Raw genomic sequence first — 22066 nt, 5'->3', positions numbered from 1 at the left:
ATCGTTCTCGTTTGGAAATATCTTATGTCCTTGTTCGCTCTCGTTTGGAAATATCTGATGTCCTTGTTCATTCTCGTTTGGAAATATCTTATTTGCTAGTTCATTCTCGTTTGGAAATATCGTATGTCCTTGTTCGTTCTCGTTTGGAAATATTTTATGTCCTTGTTCGTTCTCGTTTGGAAATATCGTATATCCTTGTTCGTTCTCGTTTGGAAACATCGTATATCCTTGTTCGTTCTCGTTTGGAAATATCTTATGTCCTTGTTCGTTCTCGTTTGGAAATATCGTATATCCTTGTTCGTTCTCGTTTGGAAATATCTGATGTCCCTGTTCGTTCTCGTTTGGAAATATCTTATGACCTTGTTTGTTCTCGTTTGGAAATATGGTATGTCCTTGTTCTTTCTCGTTTGGAAATATCGTATGTCCTAGGTCATTCTCGTTTGGAAATATCTTATGTCCTTGTTCTTTCTCGTTTGGAAATATCTTATGTCCTTGTTCGTTCTCGTTTGGAAATATATTATGTCCTTGTTCTTTCTCGTTTGGAAATATATTATGTCCTTGTTTGTTCTCGTTTGGAAAAATATCGTATGTCCTTGTTCTTTCTCGTTTGGAAATATCTTATGTCCTTGTTCTTTCTCGTTTGGAAACATCGTATATCCTTGTTCATTCTCGTTTGGAAATATCGTATATCCTTGTTCATTCTCGTTTGGAAATATCTTATGTCCTTGTTTGTTCTCGTTTAAAAATATCGTATGTCCTTGTTCATTCTCGTTTGGAAATATCGTATGTCCTAGTTCATTCTCGTTTGGAAATAGCTGATGTCCTTGTTCGTTCTCGTTTGGAAATATCTTTTGTCCTGGTTCATTCTCGTTTGGAAATATCGTATGTCCTAGTTCATTCTCGTTTGGAAATATCTTATGTCCTAGTTCATTCTCGTTTGGAAATATCTTATGTCCTTGTTCGTTCTCGTTTGGAAATATCTTATGTCCTTGTTCATTCTCGTTTGGAAATATCTTATGTCCTAGTTCATTCTCGTTTGGAAATATCGTATGTCCTAGTTCATTCTCGTTTGGAAATATCGTATGTCCTAGTTCATTCTCGTTTGGAAATATCTTATGTCCTTGTTCGTTCTCGTTTGGAAATATTTTATGTCCTTGTTCGTTCTCGTTTGGAAATATCGTATGTCCTTGTTCGTTCTCGTTTGGAAACATCGTATATCCTTGTTCATTCTCGTTTGGAAATATCTTATGTCCTAGTTCTTTCTCGTTTGGAAATATATTATGTCCTTGTTCATTCTCGTTTGGAAACATCGTATATCCTTGTTCATTCTCGTTTGGAAATAGCTTATGTCATTGTTCGTTCTCGTTTGGAAATATCTTATGTCCTTGTTCGATATAATAATTTACGTTTTGGATGATGTTCACTAGTGCTCATATTTCATTTAACATATGTTTAGCGAAGTCACTGTACTTTACATGTGTTTGAGCAAAGAAGTTATCATTTACTTGTCTTTTTATAGGAATTAACCCGCGATTTTCAAACAGTAACTATAAATTTCATGTGGTTTAGAGTAAATGTGATTTATTTTGAGTTTAAGCAGAGTAAATATGATTTGCATGTGGCTAGGACTAATTGTATTTTTTTAACCTTTGAGTAATTGTCACTCACCTTTTAGTTTTAGCAGGGTATCTATAATGTACCTGCGGTTTAGAGTAATTATAACTCACCTTTCAGTTTTAGCAGGGTATCTATAATGTACCTGCGGTTTAGAGTAATTGTAACTCACCTTTGAGTTTTAGCTTCAATTTATATGTATTACTATCTGCTTTAATCGATTTCGTTCGAAATTAATCCAATTTTTACACAAAGTACGCGACGTTCCAAGAATTTACAGGATACCACTTTGTTAATTTAAATCATGTTTAAATATACACTTTCTGATAATGTTGAGATCAAACAGAAACCATTGACACATCACACACTATTGTCCGCTAACGTAAGCAATATATGCTCGATAATTAATTAATATTGGACTGTTAGCATCACATCAACAATACCATGAGGGATTGATTTGAATTTCTATTTAGCAATTTCCAGCTACTAAATAGGAAAACACACGGGTATTTGATAAAACGAACTTGATGAGCAGGTGTATTATCCAACTTCTCTGATTTCACCATTAAATCACATAAAAAGAATTAAATCATAAACCGTGTCAGTACATGAAAGAGAACAATTCTGTCATTTCTGACCAGTTTTTATTGGATGTGTATTGATTAGGATTTAATTTTCCTCACGTCCACCCAAACACACTGAACAATTACACAGTAATTGGCTGATTCTGGAATGAGGCTGTGGCTTTTGTCGTAATTAAATACTTTCCAATATGTTGTGTTTTGATCAAATAATGTTACAGCACCTGGTATTTATCTTACAACGATAATTGTTTAACTTGCCAAATTGATAAAAAATCTTTGAAAACTATTTTTAACTTGTAATTCAAACAGTTTAGCAATTATTTGTCCTACAGATTAATTTATAAAAGCGGTAATAATATACCATCATGTTTTTGATCAATTATGATTATATATATACAACTTTATATAACACCCTATCGAACTCCAAAGAAATATCACTACGATGGTTTACACGCAACTGATGACATACATTAAGAGTCATTACAATCGGGAGAGTGGGAGAGAAATCTATCTCGAGCAAGTCTTACCACGTGATCCATTTGATGCTTAAATATTTCGTAATGAGTATGTAGGTGTGTAGGGGTGTGCGTGTGATGTACAATTTATATATGTTTTACATATGTGTAGGGGTGTGCGTGTGATGTACAATTTATTTATGTTTCACATATGTGTAGGGATGCGCGCGTGATGTACAATTTATATATGTTTTATATATGTGTAGGGGTGTGCGTGTGATGCACAATTTATTTCTGTTTCACATATGTGTAGGGGTGTGCGCGTGATGTACAATTTATTTATGTTTCACATATATGTAGGGGTGCGCGTTTTCAGGTTTCATTAAGCTTAAAAGGTTTGGACAACTAGTTCGAGGACATAGATAAATTGATTTTAATGTGCATTGATTAATAACGGACACTGTCAATACCACGTGACTGGTACTTAGGCAGGCTTGTCACCGACAGGACAGTAATTAATCAGCTTAGATATAAACTAAAACACATTAATTAAATATAATGATTAAAATATTCTCCTCTTTCTTTTTAATTACTGAATTACCCTTTTTAGCATAAATGTGGGTATCGATTTTAGATCCGATGCTTATTTTTTGCGTTCAATTGGTTTAGCAGTAAAATATATAAAGCGTTAGTAATTATTGATGTCATTTCATTTAACATGAAAAAAGTATAGATAAAAAAGTTAAAAAAACAACAACCTATAAGATAATAATAAAAGAAAAAAGAAAACCAATTTAATGAAACATTTCGAACAAATGAAGATATTGCTTTAAAGTAAGCTTGGATAAAGGTTAGGTACAAAGTTTGTAATACGGTCGTTGAGATGAGAAATTTTATTTTTTAACAAAATATGTCAACGAAGTGAATATTTTGCAAGAGTTTCAATTTGTTTTGTTGCATTGGTTCAAGTGAATATGAAATTTAAAAATCGTTTGCTCTGATTGCACAGATTGGAAATGGAGTAGGTAGATGTGACACCTTGTAATATCATCGAAGATATAATCATCGTGTCGGATATTATGGAAAAGCAAATGTAAGCATTTGTAATAGGTATAGCTACAACTGCTAAATTTAGAGTCCAAAATACTACAAATGTTATTATTGGGTGACCCACCACACAAGAAACGTAGTTCATTTATTGAATTTAGTGCATTTTCTTGAAATTGCGTTATTGTGTATTAGAATTTCCACATGCTCCGAGCCTCCTCAGATTATAACTTGCCATATACCAGCTACATAGCCTGCTACTGCCGAACTACCAACTCTTAAAATCATGCTGGCCAAGCCGGGCTATATCTAGTATAGCAAGCTTCTATCTGCCAATCTTACTATTTTTCCTCCTCGACTTCCGACCTACATAATAAGAACATTTCACTGCAGAAAAGAAAAACAAATCAACTTGAATTTATACCTTTCACCATGATGATGTTATGTAGCTATTACTATCATAGACAGCATTTGTAAGGAAATGGAAGCAGTATGGGTTTTCAGAGTTTAATCACCATTCATCATACCTTTACATCAATGTTATTAGCTGTAAAGCATGTGTCGAGTTGATGGTACACATTTAGGTGATATTCAACTCTTGCTTCAACTCTTGCCAGTACAGGTAAACATCGTTAACGAGTGTAAGATAAAACTTTAAATGTCAGGAAACATAACAGCTAAACACTGTTACTATGGGCTGATGAAGAACACTATTGCCATTCTTAAACGACCGGATATCATTATTCTAAATCGATAGGACGTGTGGCAAAACATTGAACAAAACGATAAATTCGAGAGAAATGGCAAGTAACCAAAACCACTCCCATTACTAAAATGTGTCGTTTTTTCTCATTAGCATGTTCATAATGGATTAATATTCTTTAACAAACATATCAAAGGCTTATATACACAAAAGGAGTTACTTTATTTCTACGGTACATATGTTGATTACTTTTGTTAATTGTTACTGGCGGTCACGGGGTTAAAAGCGATCTGATGGACGTCTTCAAGCTAAACAATTGATTTACAATAATTATATTTATATTGTAATAAACTGGGTCTTGCTGCTTTGCTATTTGTACATAAAGGTATCATATCTATATAATATTTTTTTTTAACATTTACTGAGATGGTAAATATTTATTTATTGTTCTCTTTTGAAATTATGCAAATTAACAAGAAACAAGAACAAAATTCCAATAGAGAACCTTATTTCTGAAACAAGTAATCAAATATTCCTTTTTTAACATGTCGATCAATTAGATTATAAAGTATATTGTTTTCTGATCGGTCAAAATATTGTGAAATATAACAAATTTTGATGGTTGTTTATAACAAAAACACTATGAAAAGTCATACATATAAGCTATTAAAACCCATGGATATGTTTAATTAAATGCATCCTGTTTATACTATGTGTTGTTTCCGTAGTTATATGGACATATGTGCTGTCCGTGTGCTGTTAAGTTTTTGTAAAAGAACCGATACTAATTTCCGTAACAATAGATATATGCTAATATAACAAACTCACCTATCACGTAGTTATAGTAAATAATAAATTTACGAAAAAGAAGGTTGATACATTTTGTACATCACCCCATGATAGGACATTGTTGAGATGTCCCGATATACTTAGTTTAACACTCCATTATATGAGATTTAACAAGTTATTAAAAACATCCTCCTCCTGATTAATAGAGAGCTGTTTTCTGGTAAGTTTTCTTGCTGCTGCATGAAATATAGGCAAACCCGTCCAAGGTTTAGAAAACCAAATTAATCTTCTATGAATATAATAGTTATAATAACATTTGTCAAAGTTGAGTGAATAGTGCATATTTATAATATCTGTTTACGTTCCTCTAAAAACTACCATATATATTTGACGTTGCATAAAATCGGCAATAACCAATATCATTGGGGGTCTATGACGCGTACTATTTCATAAACAAAAAGGAAGATCAGCATTTGTTCTGAAATTTACTTGACGTGATATAAATTTTTGTTGGGTTTGTTTGTGTTTTACGTCATATTAACAGCTATGGTCATTTAAAGAGGTGTCATGTTTTGGTGGTGGAAGAAAGCCGGAGTTCCCGGAGAAAAACCACCGAGCTACGGCCAGTACCTGGCGACTGCCCCACGTAGGCCTCAAACCCACGACCAAGTGGTGGATTGCTAGTGGTAGCAGAATGTCAGACGCCTTAACCAACTTGGCCACCGCGTATTAACTTGGCCACTTGAGTATTAATCAGAAACGAATTTGACACCTAAGGATAGTGAAATGTGTCTTTCAAATCAATATAAGATACGAATTTGAACCAAGAACACATGTTGATATTTTAATGTCAACTCAACATTTGTTGTTTTTCGACTTTCAATTTTATTCACTTTTTATGTACAACTATTATGCATACACAAGGATAGTACCTTGAAGGCCAACACGCATGGAAGACAAACACTGAATACTAAACATATTCCGTAAAAAATAAAAGATAAAACACTACATACAGTTCTTCTACAACAAGGTATTGATTGTTACGTCACTTGTTTGTTGGAGAGTAACGTCATCAATTTTTGAGAAAACGACGTAATTTTCTCACACAGATCAATGACGTTACAATCAATACCTGCTCCCAAGAGAAGATAACTCTGCAATACGCAAAGACGGAATACATACAATATAAGAATATACACAACACTGGTAGTGTTTCATCGCATTGAAAAAAAAAGACATTTCGTTTATCAATAAAATTCATGTCAAATATCTTTGCGCTCTGATAATAATGCTATTACACAAATTAAAGACTGCATTCTAATGATATCGTATTACTACACACATGAAATAGTTTACATTAAACGCAATCACACAACTACTTAGTTATTTCTTTACAATAAAGCCAAATGAGGGATTGATTTAGAGACCTTAATACTTAGAATCGACGTAATAAACCGTTAAGTGCATTTGTTTGAAGCTTTATTGCTCATTATTATCAATGCTATTGTTTATTCATTTAATTATTCCGAACTGCAGTGCTGGATTCTGCAATTCAACAAATGTTTAGTGTTTGCGTGGCTCAGGTGACCAAATAAATGGCGGGGACATTTAGTTATTTTTTTTTGGAAGCTACTGATTTTAATGTTAATGTTATTCGAATAAAAAAAGCCTGAGTTCTGAGCAAAATAGCTAGTAGTATCCGTCATTCTGTGTGGAAAGAGCGGTTCCTTAGGACAACCGGAAGTATCATAGACAGCGCCACCGTAACGACTATTACAATGTACACAACCATGAAAACACGATCCATCATGACGGCCAGTAGGCTCCAATCTTTGTCCACAGTCGCCTCATTTTGCTGAGATTCTATGTGACGCCGGAAGTATTCCAGTCTGTCAGAAATGCCCTTGAGTACTGAGTGGAGAGGATAGATAAGCTGTTTTCCATCCGTAGCAGGGGCGGTAGGCTGCGTCTTTGCATTGTCCTGAGTTTTGCTGTAATTCACTTTTTCGAACTGTTCGCACTGCAGAGAACCATTTGGAATCTGCAAGTGACAAAAATGAAAAGCATAAAGCCTATTATGACCAAAATGCAACATGATACAACGTTGTTTATTTAGTCTTCAGTATTAAACTTATAGTAACAAGAACATACTGTTACATATTTTGATAACTGGAAATGAAAACTGCTTGAGCTAATCTTGAAGTACAAAACAAGCAATCAGTTAGCAGGATTGACTCAATCTTCGGCAAAATAACATTCATACAAAATAAGATAAACAACTTACGATGAGTCCAGTGTTGTTTCCTTCTGACACAGTGTAGCTTTTGCTGTCGTCATCAGTTATCTTAACGCAGGTGATACGGGACAGCGGTCCCATGATGCAACGCTTAACCCATCCGGGCATTCGTGTGCCATTGTTACCCTTGTAGTGTACCTGTAGCACGAATACTGTGAGAAGGCAAGACGTGCCAACCAGCGCCATCGATACCATAAAATACAAACCTGATGGGGGGAACAATGTTACATAATATTATAATTATTGTTATATATCGTCATTATCAAGTACACACCTGATGGGGAAACACAGTTATATATTATTATAGTAATTGTTATATATCGTCATTATCAAGTACACACCTGATGGGGGAAACAATGTTATATAATATAATAGTTATTGTTATATATCGTCATTATCAAGTACACACCTGATGGGGGAAACACAGTTATATAATATTATAGTTTTTGTTATATATCGTCATTATGACAAAACAATAGGAACTAATATTACAGTAATAACCAGGTAAAGTCTCTACCATGTACACATCTGACGGGAACACAATGCTATATGCTTAAACAGCATAAAACACACGGAATTCTATACTGTATACAGGGAAATTTTCGCTGCAGCTGAATTTTTGCTTTTTTCGCCCTCCGTAATGAAGGCGAAAAGTATCAACACAGCGAATATGATTAAAGATCATTAAATATCGTTTTGAATATTGTAATTAAATGTGAAGAGCGTAATCAAGTCTTGGAGAAAATTGATTAAATAATGAAAGGACGAAAGTTGGACTGACCGAAAAGTTACGTTATAAGTCTTTATAAACGTTCATTTGATATGATTAGTCAATTCTGCATAGAAGTATGTACCTCGATACATAGATTTATACTTAAGTTTCAATATAGCAATTGCCATTGCCATAAATACGTAAAATGTACGTTAAAATAAGTATTTTTTTCGGATGCTTTCGTTTTCAGGTTAAATCGTACCAAGGAACGGCGTGCTGTCTCCGGACGGGGGTATGGTCTCCAGGACAATGAGTTGGAACACGGCCAGAGACAAAAGGACGGTTATCTCGAGGTTGACCTTTTCGCCAGAGTCTGGGGGCAGCATGAAGCCAAAGACCGCCACACACGTGATCAGCAAACAGGGACAAAGAATGTTCATAATGTAAAACAGAGGTTTACGTTCCAGATTGAATGTGAACGTCACAGTTGACCAATACGTGTCGCCATACCAGTCCTGGCTGTACTTGATTGGTGCGTCAATTACTTCCCATTCAATACTCCGGACAAAACTGGCCAGACCAGTGTGGGAGGAGGCGTTCGAGATATCTAGTTCTAGTCCATTGTAGGCCCAAGAACCGAATATCAGAGGACATGTCTGGGTATCGAACGGGAAGTACCGAACGTTGATAGCACACAAACTGTTGAGGATGGAAGGGAAGTTATAGGAAATATGTCCCGTGTACGTCAGGCCGGCTCGGAAGTCTTTGATCCCAGACAGGGTTGACTCCGCGCTGTTAATTAAAACATGTAGATTGTTAGTGTTTCATTATAATTAAAACATAGACTTAAGTAACTGATATTTTTATTATATTTTTAGTCAGGTTAGATATGTTTATTTAAATTTTATTCTCCATCTCATCGTCTCCGAACATCACAAGACAATTTTAACATTACCAAGTTAATTTACGAATGTTTGTTTCAATTGCCTCAATCTTAGGTGGAACAAAACACGTAAATGATATACTAAAACCTGTTTGTAACAACACTCCCTTTAGTGTCGCATAAATCCTGCGTTCAACAACCAACAGTTGTGAAGAGTTAACGCATCGGTATAGGAACATCCTCAGTTTTAACACAACCCCTGTATGTTATCATAACCAAATAAGCATTATTGTAACAAGATTTTTAAAATTTTATTTTCGCAAACCCATTTCCACATAATCTGAGTACTTGTATGGCTCAAAACAACACCCGGTTTAATATTCACTTTAGAGTTTAAACTTTTCTTAATAATTCTATCCATAAATGAATAATAGAAAAAACATAAGTTTATTGGAGAACGTGCAAGTAGACACCTATAATTACCTTACCAATTGAATATTAACATAACAGATACAAATATAAACCCATTTGTCTGTCAATATATTGATTCATATCAAGGTCAAACGGGAAAGACGTAACAATTTAATTATGAAATAAATATAATACGGCAATACCTATTGATACAAAATATCAATACATCACAGCACGAGTACTAATGGAATGTAAACATCACTTGGGGATGAAATCATTTTGGCAGTTGATTCATTAATGTGGTAATGTATTACTCAAACAGTTAATCTAACATGGCTAGCGTATATCAACATCCTTGTTGCATAACATATTAAGTAACTCACACTTCATGTTGACATTGCAAGTGTAACAGAGGTCATTATTGTTCAATGCCTCCGCTAGGAGTCGAACCCGGAACCTCTGGTTTACTAGTCTTATGCTCTACCGAATGAGCTAAAGAGAAATTCTCTCTAGCCGAGTCGGTAGGAAGCGGCTAGTATTTTACCAGGGTGACATACTCTCCCTCCAGGAAAGAACTCGTCCCGAGTTTTCCAGGGGTGATAGTGATTCCTTTGCAAGTATCGCTGAGTATTTTTGTCATATCTCCCGGATCCCTACGTGGGCGCCAACGTAACAGAGGTCCTTGTTTTTCAATGCCTCCGAAAGGAGTCGAATCCGGGACCTCTGGTTTACTAGTCTTACTCTCTACCAAATGAGCCAAAGAGAAATTATCTCTAGCCGAGACGGTAGGAAGCGGCTAATATTTTACCAGGGTGACATAAGTTTGCAGTCGGCTGTCATATTGGCCACGAATAACAACTGAGAGCCGTATGTTTGATATTTATACTACCACTTACGGTTTGTTTTGATATGTAAAATATGATTTGTTTATCAAAAGTGAGCTTTAGATCAAACTTCATGTATATTTAATGTGTTCTTGGTCAATAAATAGAACACCGTTAAACGTTTTCTATTTTTACGTCACAATAATGATGAGTTTAAAACTCAGGTCATGATATGCCATTGTTAAAAAGTCATCCGGATCAGCTATGAATTTAAAGTGACCATGCTGTGAAATGGTAAATATTAAAAAATGAAAATAATTATATTTTATCAACAAATGTGCATACGTATATTCCGATGAAACAAGTACCTCGTTTCCAGTAATCTAGCGAACACGCGATAACTATATTCTTCTTTAAATAGTTTAATTACCTGTGATTTAAATAAAACAAAATTCTCAATGCCACTGAGGCACAGAGGCATTTTTTTAATCGACATTATTATTGCTTCGGTTCTATCCCTTTTGTTCCTTTTTTTTTTTTATCAAAAACCGCCTACTTATAAGTGCCTCAAGAGGCAATGTCACTTATTTACAAAGGCATTTGTATTTAATTCAACTTTTTGATCTGGTACTTGTACATGAATTTAGTTACTAAAATACTTCTTTTGTGTAGATAGAATGGGATTGTCCAATTGCTGAGTAATATTATGACTAAAACAGTGCAAAGTCCAGAATAGCTATTAGCTAATGCTTAAACAATTAGATAATGCACACGACCAATCGGTTAAATGTGCGAGTCACGCGATACATATTAAATTTATAAACAAAACGTTTAAATGAGAATACCATCAAATGTATCATCCTCCACATTGCGATTGTTGGTTACATACACTTGAGTATTGTAATAAAGGACAAATTATTAGCGGACAAACAATCTATGTAAAGTAACATAGCCTCTGTATATACTTCGTCATTCACACTATGTCTATAATCGGTCTAAAATGCAATAAAAAGGCAATAACCATCCTCAGTTGAGTGCTATTGTTTTACTACAGGATTGGTTTTTGATTATTTATGGAATTGATTTTTTTAAATGGGACGCCAATTATTGTTAACAATGATATAACTATCATCATGATGAATATAATGAGATAATCATTTGTAAAAGCCCGAAATACGATAAAACAATTAGTGTTACTCCATGCATTATTACATCAATGACGTCATACTTAATTGTTTCATGAAGAAATCGCTAGTTATGTAACCATTCAGACGTAAAGATCAAAGGTTACAAACAGCGTTGACACCTAAAAAGATCGAATAAGCTCTGGTTCAGCCGGTAAAAACAAAGACAAACTTACTTATCGTACAGAACGAGGTCGGGTACCCATAGACGGGCGTAGGGGAGAACGATGTGGTCTATGTTGCTGTAATTGGCCGGATCCCAGGTTAGTCGACAGTCCGTCCATCTCTGTTACCAAGTATACAATAATTAAACATATAATTCTCACCACGATTGCAGACAATCGAATTACGCTATCTATTCAAGTAACAGAACAGCAAACAGTCAGTACCAGCCAGCTATCGCCTTATTCTGATAGTGACGTCACCACTGTATTTACGTCACGACCAGCATGCCAGGGTTATGATGTGTGACTTATAATTGAATTTGACAGTTAACCGATCAGCTTTGTCCAAAAATCTCAGCGAAAAGATTATATTTTCTAAATGGTCGTCAGCTTAACAGGCGATCAGATGTGATATCAAATCGGGAATATTTCATACATAATAAAATATGCAAATGATTTCCGAAATATAAGCGATATTTTGGACGTTAAAACACATCAATGCTTTTAAAAACAAAAATTCGGAATAAAATTGTAAGAATAATGTATTTGTTAATATAGTTAAGCTTACTGAGACTGGTCCGAGGGTAACATGTATGATTTACAGTACCTATTTGTATATAACACACAGAAGTAGTTAATACAATGCTTACAAATATAATGAGTATATAGAAAATGAGTGAAAAGATAAATTTAGATATTATTTCAAATATGTTTATTGTAATTTGTTGAGATATGTTTTATACATATAAACAATATACATGGCATATAGTAAAACGACCACAGTGCAAAGGACGCGGTCATCTACAGGGAAACTGACAAACTCATAATACATAATCTAAATATACAGAATGATAGCGACGATGACACAGACCGATTGAGACAGATAAAGCCAGCGAGGGCATTGAAGATTATTTAATAGAAGTAAAATGAATGAAAAATAAAGGAGGCAAAAACAAAAAGGAAAAAATATCAAACAAAATGCAAACAACTCGAAATAAATAAATAAAAAACAAAGAAACGAACAAAAATGGCATTAGTATAAAATGGACAGATTGAATCCGAACCTAAAAAAAACCCATTTGTTATATCCCGTATCTCACGTTCAGCAACAACCGTTAAGTCATTACATAGATCTACCTATACCCCTATAAGAGTATCGGATCAATATGCTAATCATCAGCATCATGTATTTTCTAGATATGCCTCCTCCGTTAAGGAAAAAATAAAAAATAAAATAATACATAGTTGTTTGAACTTACCGTCCTAATCCAGACGTTCAATTTTAGAATTTGTTTTGGTTCATCCTGAAATTGAAGGTAGATATGTAAATGTATGTAATGTAACATTTTTTTACAAAAATAATATCTGAGAAGGAACAATGTGCGTAACAGTATTGCATTAATATCAAGGTGTGGCTGGGTAAACTACTGTTACAAATAGCAAGGTGTGGCTGGGTAAACTACTGTTACAAATAGCAAGGTGTGTCTAGGTAAACTACTGTTACAAATAGCAAGTTGTGGCTAGGTAAACTACTGTTACAAATAGCAAGGTGTGGCTAGGTAAACTACTGTTACCAATATCAAGGTGTGGCTGGGTAAACTACTGTTACAAATAGCAAGGCGTGGCTGGGTAAACTACTGTTACCAATAGCAAGGCGTGGCTGGGTAAACTACTGTTACCAATAGCAAGGCGTGACTGGGTAAACTACTGTTACCAATAGCAATGTATTTCAATTCTGAATAAAAAATCCGACTGAAACCACAACAGGAGGATGACATTTGGATTTCAGCTATTATGATAAAGTATATATGGATGTAGTAGATACAATACATCAGTAAATGTTTCGTGGAAATGTCCCCAATGCTACTAATGACATATTAAAACATATAGTTTAGGGACATATTTAATACTTACAAGGTCAATGATCTGTCTTAGACTCATGTCCGCCGTAGCATTAACCTTGTCGTTGTGTTCACACTGGGGTCTGACGTCACGATCGTAACTAGCGAACAGGTCCCGGACTAATTGGTCCTGGAGATTAGTGTTTACCCCTGAAATCACTGGTATGATATACTTGTGTTACAAGCAGTTATTTAAGTCAATCATTTAATGTTTGCATATCAATATCGCTAAACATACCAATAGGATGAATATCATTTCAGTTCCGTGCATGTGCAAGTAATGAAACTCAAAATTTAAACGATATCAATTGTGAACGAATTCGTAAAAAATGTCAAAATAAAAAATAAACAATAGTGTAATGTTTGCAGAGAACACACTTTAGAAATTGACTTTGAGAATTTCGTAAACGCTCAACTCCTCGCGAATTCAGGTACCTGGCGCTCTTTTGCACTCTTATGAGCAAAAGTAAAACAATAATAATACCGTTCTTGCTGTAATTGCTGTTCTTAATCTGTATGTATAAAATTAACAAATTGATGTATAAGTGACCCAGTAAAGTCACAAAAAAACGTGAATAACATTTATGAATTTATTTAAGCAATATTCTTTATCTGCCTAAGATTCGCAAAATTAATTAATTGCTTGAATTTAGGATACATATGAGAGCTACCGTCAAACACAGATTATTTCAATCAAATTATTTTGCAAATAAAATAAATTTACAATACTTCTTGAGTCTGATATACTTCTCGTTTTTCACCTTTTTAATATCTTGTGCATTTTTTTTAACTGATAGCTCATTTGAAAGTTACACAATAACTGATGACACACATTGCAATGTACACAATAACTGATGACACATTGGTAGGTACACAAGAACTGATGACACACATTGCAAGGTACACAAGAACTGATAACACACATGGATGCGCGCATTAGCTTAAACTTTATTTTATTTTTACAAAAACATTTCATGATACACAATATATTCCATAAGGATTCAGAAAAAAGTTAATAAACTTATGTAAATCCGTCTCCTTTTAAACATATACGCGCATTGTCAACACTGAAGCAATTATAAATTATTAGGAAAAATCAAGCATATATAGATACAAATAAACTTTGTAAGGTAGCATATAACCTTAATTAACTGTAATAAGACCATATTTATGTATCGTATTCTAAGTATTTTATTTTGTTTCCGCATCTGTAATCATTCATGTGTTTTTACACATACAGTATCATCCCTCTAATCCAAGAGTGATATTTTACACCAAAACATCCCTTCTAAACATGTCAACAGCTACAATTTAAATGACTAATATCCAACACCACTGATAATTCGGACCATTTAAAGTGTCCAGTTATATTCAGTGTAAAAAGCGATATTTTTCATGAAAAACCAATCTCTTTTATTATTGCAATAGCTCAGTATAACAGAAAATGTATTAAATGATTCTTCTCATATATCGATATTGTTCTTAAAACGATTCCATGGAAAATGGGGATGATTAACATTGTATAATTTTAAAATGATAAGATGTCATCACTTACCTCTGATTGCCGATACAGTGAGAATCATCCCAAACAAAGCCATTTCCAGTGGTGCCGTGTTATCGTATCCCACACAGCCCTGAAGTCCACGTGTTTTGACCAAATACTGGTGTGGGTCCTATAGCTACTGCCTGGGTTTATAAATGTCCTGCGACTGATATAAAACAATTCAGTCAGACAATGTGTGGGAAAGCGGATCCATGCCGATATAAATGATTCAGTATGATCCAGTTCAGAACAATGAAATGCCAAGTCTCCCAAAGGTGCTCTGTATACATGGCGTTTTGGGTCCCCTTGATATGCATTATTCTGTATCAATGCAAATGCATCGGAGCAATTTATCATAAAAGCATAAAGGTCCAAGTACATAAGGAAATGTCATTTGATAAGTACTTTTGATATATGCTGCGTGACATTTTGTCCTTTCTGATATTCCGGTGTTTTAGCGATAAGAAATATACAGTAAATTGTCATATATACGAGTGCGTAGGTTTCCAAGTGAACAATCGTTGGTAAGCTATAAACATTATTCCTGAAATTGGGTTGTTATAGATCACTTGGGAATCCGGACAAGGTTTATGTCTAATCGGACAATACGCCAACAGTGGTGTATAAGCCGATACATCACAAGGGTGTGTCCTGATAACGAGTATATGGGACTTTTGTGTATTGAATTACCACTTCGTTCTGTCCGCATTCATTGACATAATCATTACAGAGTAGATATTAGTACGCTTAATACTGTACTAAATAGTACACTAATTGGTACATTAATACGAACACCAGTCAATACTCTAAACGGTATATTAAACAGTACACTAAAAGTAGCCAGGTAGTACTGTAAATAGTTTACATTTGACTTAGAACAAAGGCGACTTCCTGGAAGGTGTCTCTCCAGCTAATCCTTTTTATATTTATGTAAATATGTAACAATGAATTTGATGCGAAAAAATGAATATTTTTAAATAGACATAACTAAACAATTCATGTCGTCAAGCCAACGAATCTTGTTCAAACATTTAAAAATAATCTCTGTAAACATTTAACGAACCAAGTGATCTGATCACTGTTTCAATAAGCTGTCACGCCTGACTGTTTCTCTGTTGTCCGATACCATTATATGCTGAAGAACATCACGGTTTTAAGGTATAATCGATATAACATATTTTGCCTTTTTAGTTTATAGTTGTACTTCAATTCAGTTTTGCCCTTTCGTTATTACCGTGAAACATATAAATTGCATCGATTTTAAGTGTTTTTGTTTTCGTCTTGATTCACGTTAAGCATCGGTTGTATATTGGTGAAATACTGATCACAAGAGACTAACATGTTCTCCACTTCCATTTCTATCACATCAAATATGAGTTCATATACAGCTAATGGGACATCTGACCTGTATGCACCGACCAACGTTTACATAATCAAAGTGGTCGCACACTGTCCATAATTAATATTCAATAATTAACGATGTAGTTGACATGTGATGGCGTCCCGTGGTTTGGGATGGTCTGATTACGCCTCACCCACTGTCCTGAGGGATGTCCGTGTCTGGCACATGTGTCCGGTGAACTCATCATCAGACTGGACTTGTAATTGATAAGCCTAATGTAACTTTTATTGGCTGCTATCAGTCACATTAAAGATTCAGATCATCGCGAACAGCATTATACGTGTCCGCGTCAAATACCTGTGTCCGCGTAAAAACATGTCCCCGCTTCAAATACCTGTGTCCGCGTAAAAACATGTGTCCGCGTCAAATAGCCTGTGTCCGCGTCAAAAAATATGTGCCCGCGTCAAAAAACATGTGTCCGCGTCAAATACATATGTCCACGTCAAAAAACCTGTGTCTGCGTCAAATACAAGTGTCCGCGTAAAAAAATATGTCTCCGCGTCGAATACCTGTGTCCGCGTCGAAAAACATATGTCGTGTCAAAAAACATTTGTCCGCGTCAAATACCTGTGTCCACGTCAAAAAACATGTGTCAGCGTAAAAAAACATGTGTTCGCGTAAATAACTGTGTCCGCGTCAAAAACATGTGTCCGCATCAAAAAACATGTGTCTACGTCAAAAACCTGTGTCCGCGTAAAAATACTGTGTACGCGTCAAAAAACTGTGTCCGCGTCAAAAAACCTGTGTCCGCATCAAAAAAACTGTTTTCGAATAAAAAACTGTGTCCGNCCCCACTGTTTTCGCATAAAAAATACTGTGTCCGCGTCAAAAAACATGTGTCCGCGTCAAATACCTGTGTCCGCGTCAAAAAACATGTGTCCGCGTCAAAAACATGTGTCCGCGTCAAATACCTGTATCCGCGACAAAAAAACTGTGTCCGCATCAAAAAACCGGTGTCCGCGTCAAAAAACCTGTGCCCGAATTAAAAAACCTGTGTCCACGTCAAAAACCCTTGTCCACGTCAAATACTTGAATGTATCATTGGTTATCTTTATTCTTACTATTATATTATTTTACTTCCAAAATGTCTACAAATCGACTAATTTGTGTCAGTATGGCGTCATGAAATCGCAATGTTGCGTCATGTCCCGGAAGTGCCGAAAGGTTATCGTTGATTTTGCAAAGTTGTTTGATTAACCAATGAAGTTCCATGTTACATCACTTTAAAAATATGTCACAAAACTAGAAAGACCAAAACTAAATATCGCTAAAAAATAGTAACTTTTAAAAACTTCTCAGGATCATTCTTGCATTTATATGAATCATGAATTATAAAGATTACATACTGCGTAGTTTAATTATTATCTCTCGAAATTTACCAAAAAACCCACCCCCACACGTGGTGAAATCACAGAATGGATGTAAGCGTTTCATTGCTTCATTTGACCTTACAATAGTGATATAATGATACGGACTTGTTTGTAGGTGCATTGGTCTTACATTTGTTTTAAGTTGATGACATGACATCCATTAAACCCCTCTGAATATCATGATCATAAATCTATATTACGAATTATGGTTATAGCGACTGGCTTACATCCCGATAAGTTCATTCAACCCAAATTTCACTGCAGATAACTGCCCATTTGTTTGCAACGTATTGCTGCCGAATATATATTATTTCCATCGTCCCTGTAGTTCATTATAGACATTCTTTACTAAAAAGGGCTCATTTCTTCAGACTCTTTTGAAAACTTTTAACCAACGTTCATTCGAAATTGTTGTAAACAGGTTATATTTTTCAGATAACTATCAATACGCAAGTTCCAGGGGCTTCGTTATAAACATGTTTTACTGGATAGAGACTAAATAACTGACGTCCTATATAGTATACGTTATAAACATGTTTTACTGGGTAAAGACTAAGTTACTGACGTCCTCTAGTATACGTTATAAACATGTTTTACTGGGTAAAGACTAAGTTACTGACGTCCTCTAGTATACGTTATAAATATGTTTTACTGGATAAAGACTAAATTACTGACGTCCTCTAGTATTCGTTATAAACATGTTTTACTGGATAAAGACTAAGTTACTGACGTCAACTAGTATACGTTATAGATATGTTTTACTGGATAAAGACTAAGTTACTGACGTCCTCTAGTATACGTTATAAATATGTTTTACTGGATAAAGACTAAATTACAGACGTCCTCTAGTATACGTTATAAATATGTTTTACTTGATAAAGACTAAATTACTGACGTCCTCTAGTATACGTTATAAACATGTTTTACTGGATAAAGACTATATTACCGACGTCCTCTAGTATACGTTATAAATATGTTTTACTGGATAAAGACTAAGTTACTGACGTCCTCTAGTATACGTTATAAACATGTTTTACTGGATAAAGACTAAATTATTGACGTCCTCTAGTATACGTTATACATATGTTTTACTGGATAAAGACTAAATTACTGACGTCCTCTAGTATACGTTATAAATACGTTTTACTGGATAAAGACAAAATTATTGACGTCCTCTAGTATACGTTATAAATATGTTTTACTGGATAAAGACTAAATTACTGACGTCCTCTAGTATACGTTATAAATATGTTTTACTGGATAAAGACTAAATTACTGACGTCCTCTAGTATACGTTATAAATATGTTTTACTGGGTAAAGACTAAATTACTGACGTCCACTAGTATACGTTATAAACATGTTTTACTGGATAAAGACTAAGTTACTGACGTCCTATATAGTATACGTTATAAATATGTTTTACTGGGTAAAGACTAAATTACTGACGTCCACTAGTATACGTTATAAACATGTTTAACTGGATAAAGACTAAATTACTGACGTCCACTAGTATACGTTATAAACATGTTTAACTGGATAAAGACTAAATTACTGACGTCCTCTAGTATTCGTTATAAACATGTTTTACTGGATAAAGACTAAGTTACTGACGTCCTCTAGTATACGTTATAAATATGTTCTACTGGGTAAAGACTAAATTACTGACGTCCACTAGTATACGTTATAAACATGTTTAACTGGATAAAGACTAAATTACTGACGTCCTCTAGTATACGTTATAACATGTTAAAATAACTAATTATGTACCTGTTAAGCTCTCTAAGAATTCGTTGAAAAGTTGTTTTATAATTTTAGTATGGTGGTTCTGTTGCATAATGATATAAAATTCTTTTTTTAAGAAAAACAACATATTATCTGAAATGTGTAACAATCAACGATTTCGATGGGCTCTGTTTAATTATGATACTGGATTACAATATAATTCAGTAATTACTAAAAAGCAGTTCTTTTCTGTCCTACATAGTAAGGATAGCCCAGTTATTGTCACAACAAAAACATGAACGTCGTCACGTGGCAAAAGAAACACTATAATATTATCTGTAAATACTATCAAAGCAATATTTTGAATGCATTTGGCAGGGTTGAGAATTAGTCTTCTGGACAGACACATATAAATAATATTTTATAACATAAACATTCTGATGGAAATCAGAGATTAAACGAGTTGGGTATTGATTGAATCAGCGGTAAGCCTTGTTAGTTATAAATCATGGGGAGAGGGGTTACGTTTAATATGTCATTTATTGATCACACATTATTTCACAGTCTCTGTCAATATTTGCGCCATAGAACTGTAAATATGTTTTCATAATTGCAACGTGACCTAATTTGATTTCTGGAAGGAAGTCGTTATTATTTTATTCATAAAACTGTAAAACATAACTGAATTAGTATCTATTGCATTTTTTATCATTAATTCATAATATAAAAGCCATTATATATATATATATATATGTATCAATCATTTATCATAACATATATACATATGTATCAATCATTTATCATGTTATATATATATATATATGTATCAATCATTTACTATATTGTATATATATATATGTTTCAATCATTTATCATATTATATATATATATGTTTCAGTCATTTATCATATTAAATATATGTGTAAGAATCATTTATCATATTATACACACACACACACACATATATATATATATATATATATATATCAATCAATCATCATATTGTAATCTCTGTACAGTAATCTTCACAAAAAATATCAGAATTCGACAATTAACACAAATGTGTGTTACGGTTGCAATTCAAAGAAAATTGGAATGATGTGCCTTGTTATTTTTAAAATACACATCTAGTCTGGTCTGTGCGGCAATCTATAAATGTACAATAATATTTGAGTAACTTAACCATACTGGAATATGTTCACGAAATGACGACGTCAATTGTAAAGAGATAGTATGGTATCATCGTGTACAGACTCACCCCCTATATGTGGTTACTTCAGACTCCCCCATGTAGCCACACCGTCCAACATTAACGGGATGTCCTAATAATGAAGCGAACGTCGTACAAGTTTTCACTTCCACCTGATTGTTGTAGGGTCATTCAGGTTACACTTTCTCCTGCCGAGCCACGTCTATCCAATCGACATCTTTCCTCTATTCACAATTATCTCCTTTTGACAGATAGCGAGAGAATATCAACATGGTCCAGTCAATACCCACCACTGGATCAATGAACGACGTATTCATTGTAAACATTTCTAACACAACACTTGGACAGAAATAAAGTATTTGCTAAAACACCTTCGTGTTTAAAATTATACAATAATGCCAGTTAAAATTGGCATATAAGTACATGTTATCAATGTAGTTATTTCGCAAGTTGAAATCGATTTTATATTTTGCATTGCTTAATACTTTAATGACATTAGCTCATTCACTGATCGCCATTCAAATCAAGTCGGAATCAGCTCATGCTGGGCGCATTGTTGGCTTTCACAAAATAACATGGAAACAAAGCGCTAGTAATATTTGTTTTAATTACTAGATAACTGACACGACACAGCTAAACTGCAAATTAAAAATGGAGTGATCGTCGAGCCCCGCTTACGAATATATGACGTCAGGAAAAGATCTGCATTATACTCGCAGAACACGGTCGAGGCTCTATTTTTGACCTGTTAATACACACAGATTTTATATGAACAGAAATAATCTTTACTCTAGACCTTTTTGTCTCTAACACCCTCTTGTGTTTATGGCAGAATAACACATGTCCGTCTTTACATTGCCATTTCATTTCTTTTTGTTATGCTCCTACCGTTCGTCGCCATGTTCTTTGTGACGTAAAATAGTTTATCATTCATATAGGTGATTAGTGGACTGCTACGCCTAGTCACCTTTTATTTCTTAGCACATTGCCACTTGTTTATTATCACAACTCAAAACTTACTGTTCTGTTCAGCACGATACCTTCAGTACGTTCTGGTAGTTGGTGTTTTGCAGTCATTTTCTTTTTCAATAAGGAATGATCAATAACTTTGGAAGAAAAATATGACATGGTGAATATGGTTTCCTCTTGGGTTCGAATCAACTAAAACGTTTTTCCGATTTAATCTGCCGTTGCACTGCAAAGCACAAAAGCTGGCAGAACGGGTCATGCCTGAAACAAGTCATCTCGTAT

At 34.3% G+C, this 22066-nt stretch overlaps 1 protein-coding gene across 3 annotated transcripts; it reads right to left on the bottom strand.

Annotated features, from left to right (window-relative positions):
• Positions 1–6307: 6307 nt before the first annotated feature.
• Positions 6308–21032, bottom strand: LOC110445512 (neuronal acetylcholine receptor subunit alpha-10-like). Of its 3 annotated transcripts, none has more exons than XM_021490183.1 (8): positions 20864–21032; positions 15123–15276; positions 13581–13726; positions 12926–12970; positions 11679–11788; positions 8463–8992; positions 7477–7694; positions 6308–7233 (listed from the first exon to the last, which is right to left on the bottom strand). In XM_021490183.1, exons 2-8 carry the CDS (start codon positions 15163–15165, stop codon positions 6895–6897), a joined length of 1431 nt encoding a protein of 476 aa, XP_021345858.1. In that variant the 5' UTR covers positions 15166–15276; positions 20864–21032; the 3' UTR covers positions 6308–6894. The 3 variants fall into 3 exon arrangements, with proteins under 3 accessions (XP_021345858.1, XP_021345860.1, XP_021345859.1); XM_021490185.1 differs by having other exon boundaries at positions 13581–13717; XM_021490184.1 differs by lacking the exon at positions 20864–21032 and having other exon boundaries at positions 15123–15336.
• Positions 21033–22066: the final 1034 nt, after the last annotated feature.

This window comes from Mizuhopecten yessoensis, unplaced genomic scaffold, assembly GCF_002113885.1.
Source record: "Mizuhopecten yessoensis strain PY_sf001 unplaced genomic scaffold, ASM211388v2 scaffold2317, whole genome shotgun sequence".
Taxonomy (NCBI): domain Eukaryota; kingdom Metazoa; phylum Mollusca; class Bivalvia; order Pectinida; family Pectinidae; genus Mizuhopecten; species Mizuhopecten yessoensis.
The sequence above is the reverse complement of the archived record's forward strand: the minus strand, read 5'-3'. Positions and strand labels throughout refer to the sequence as shown.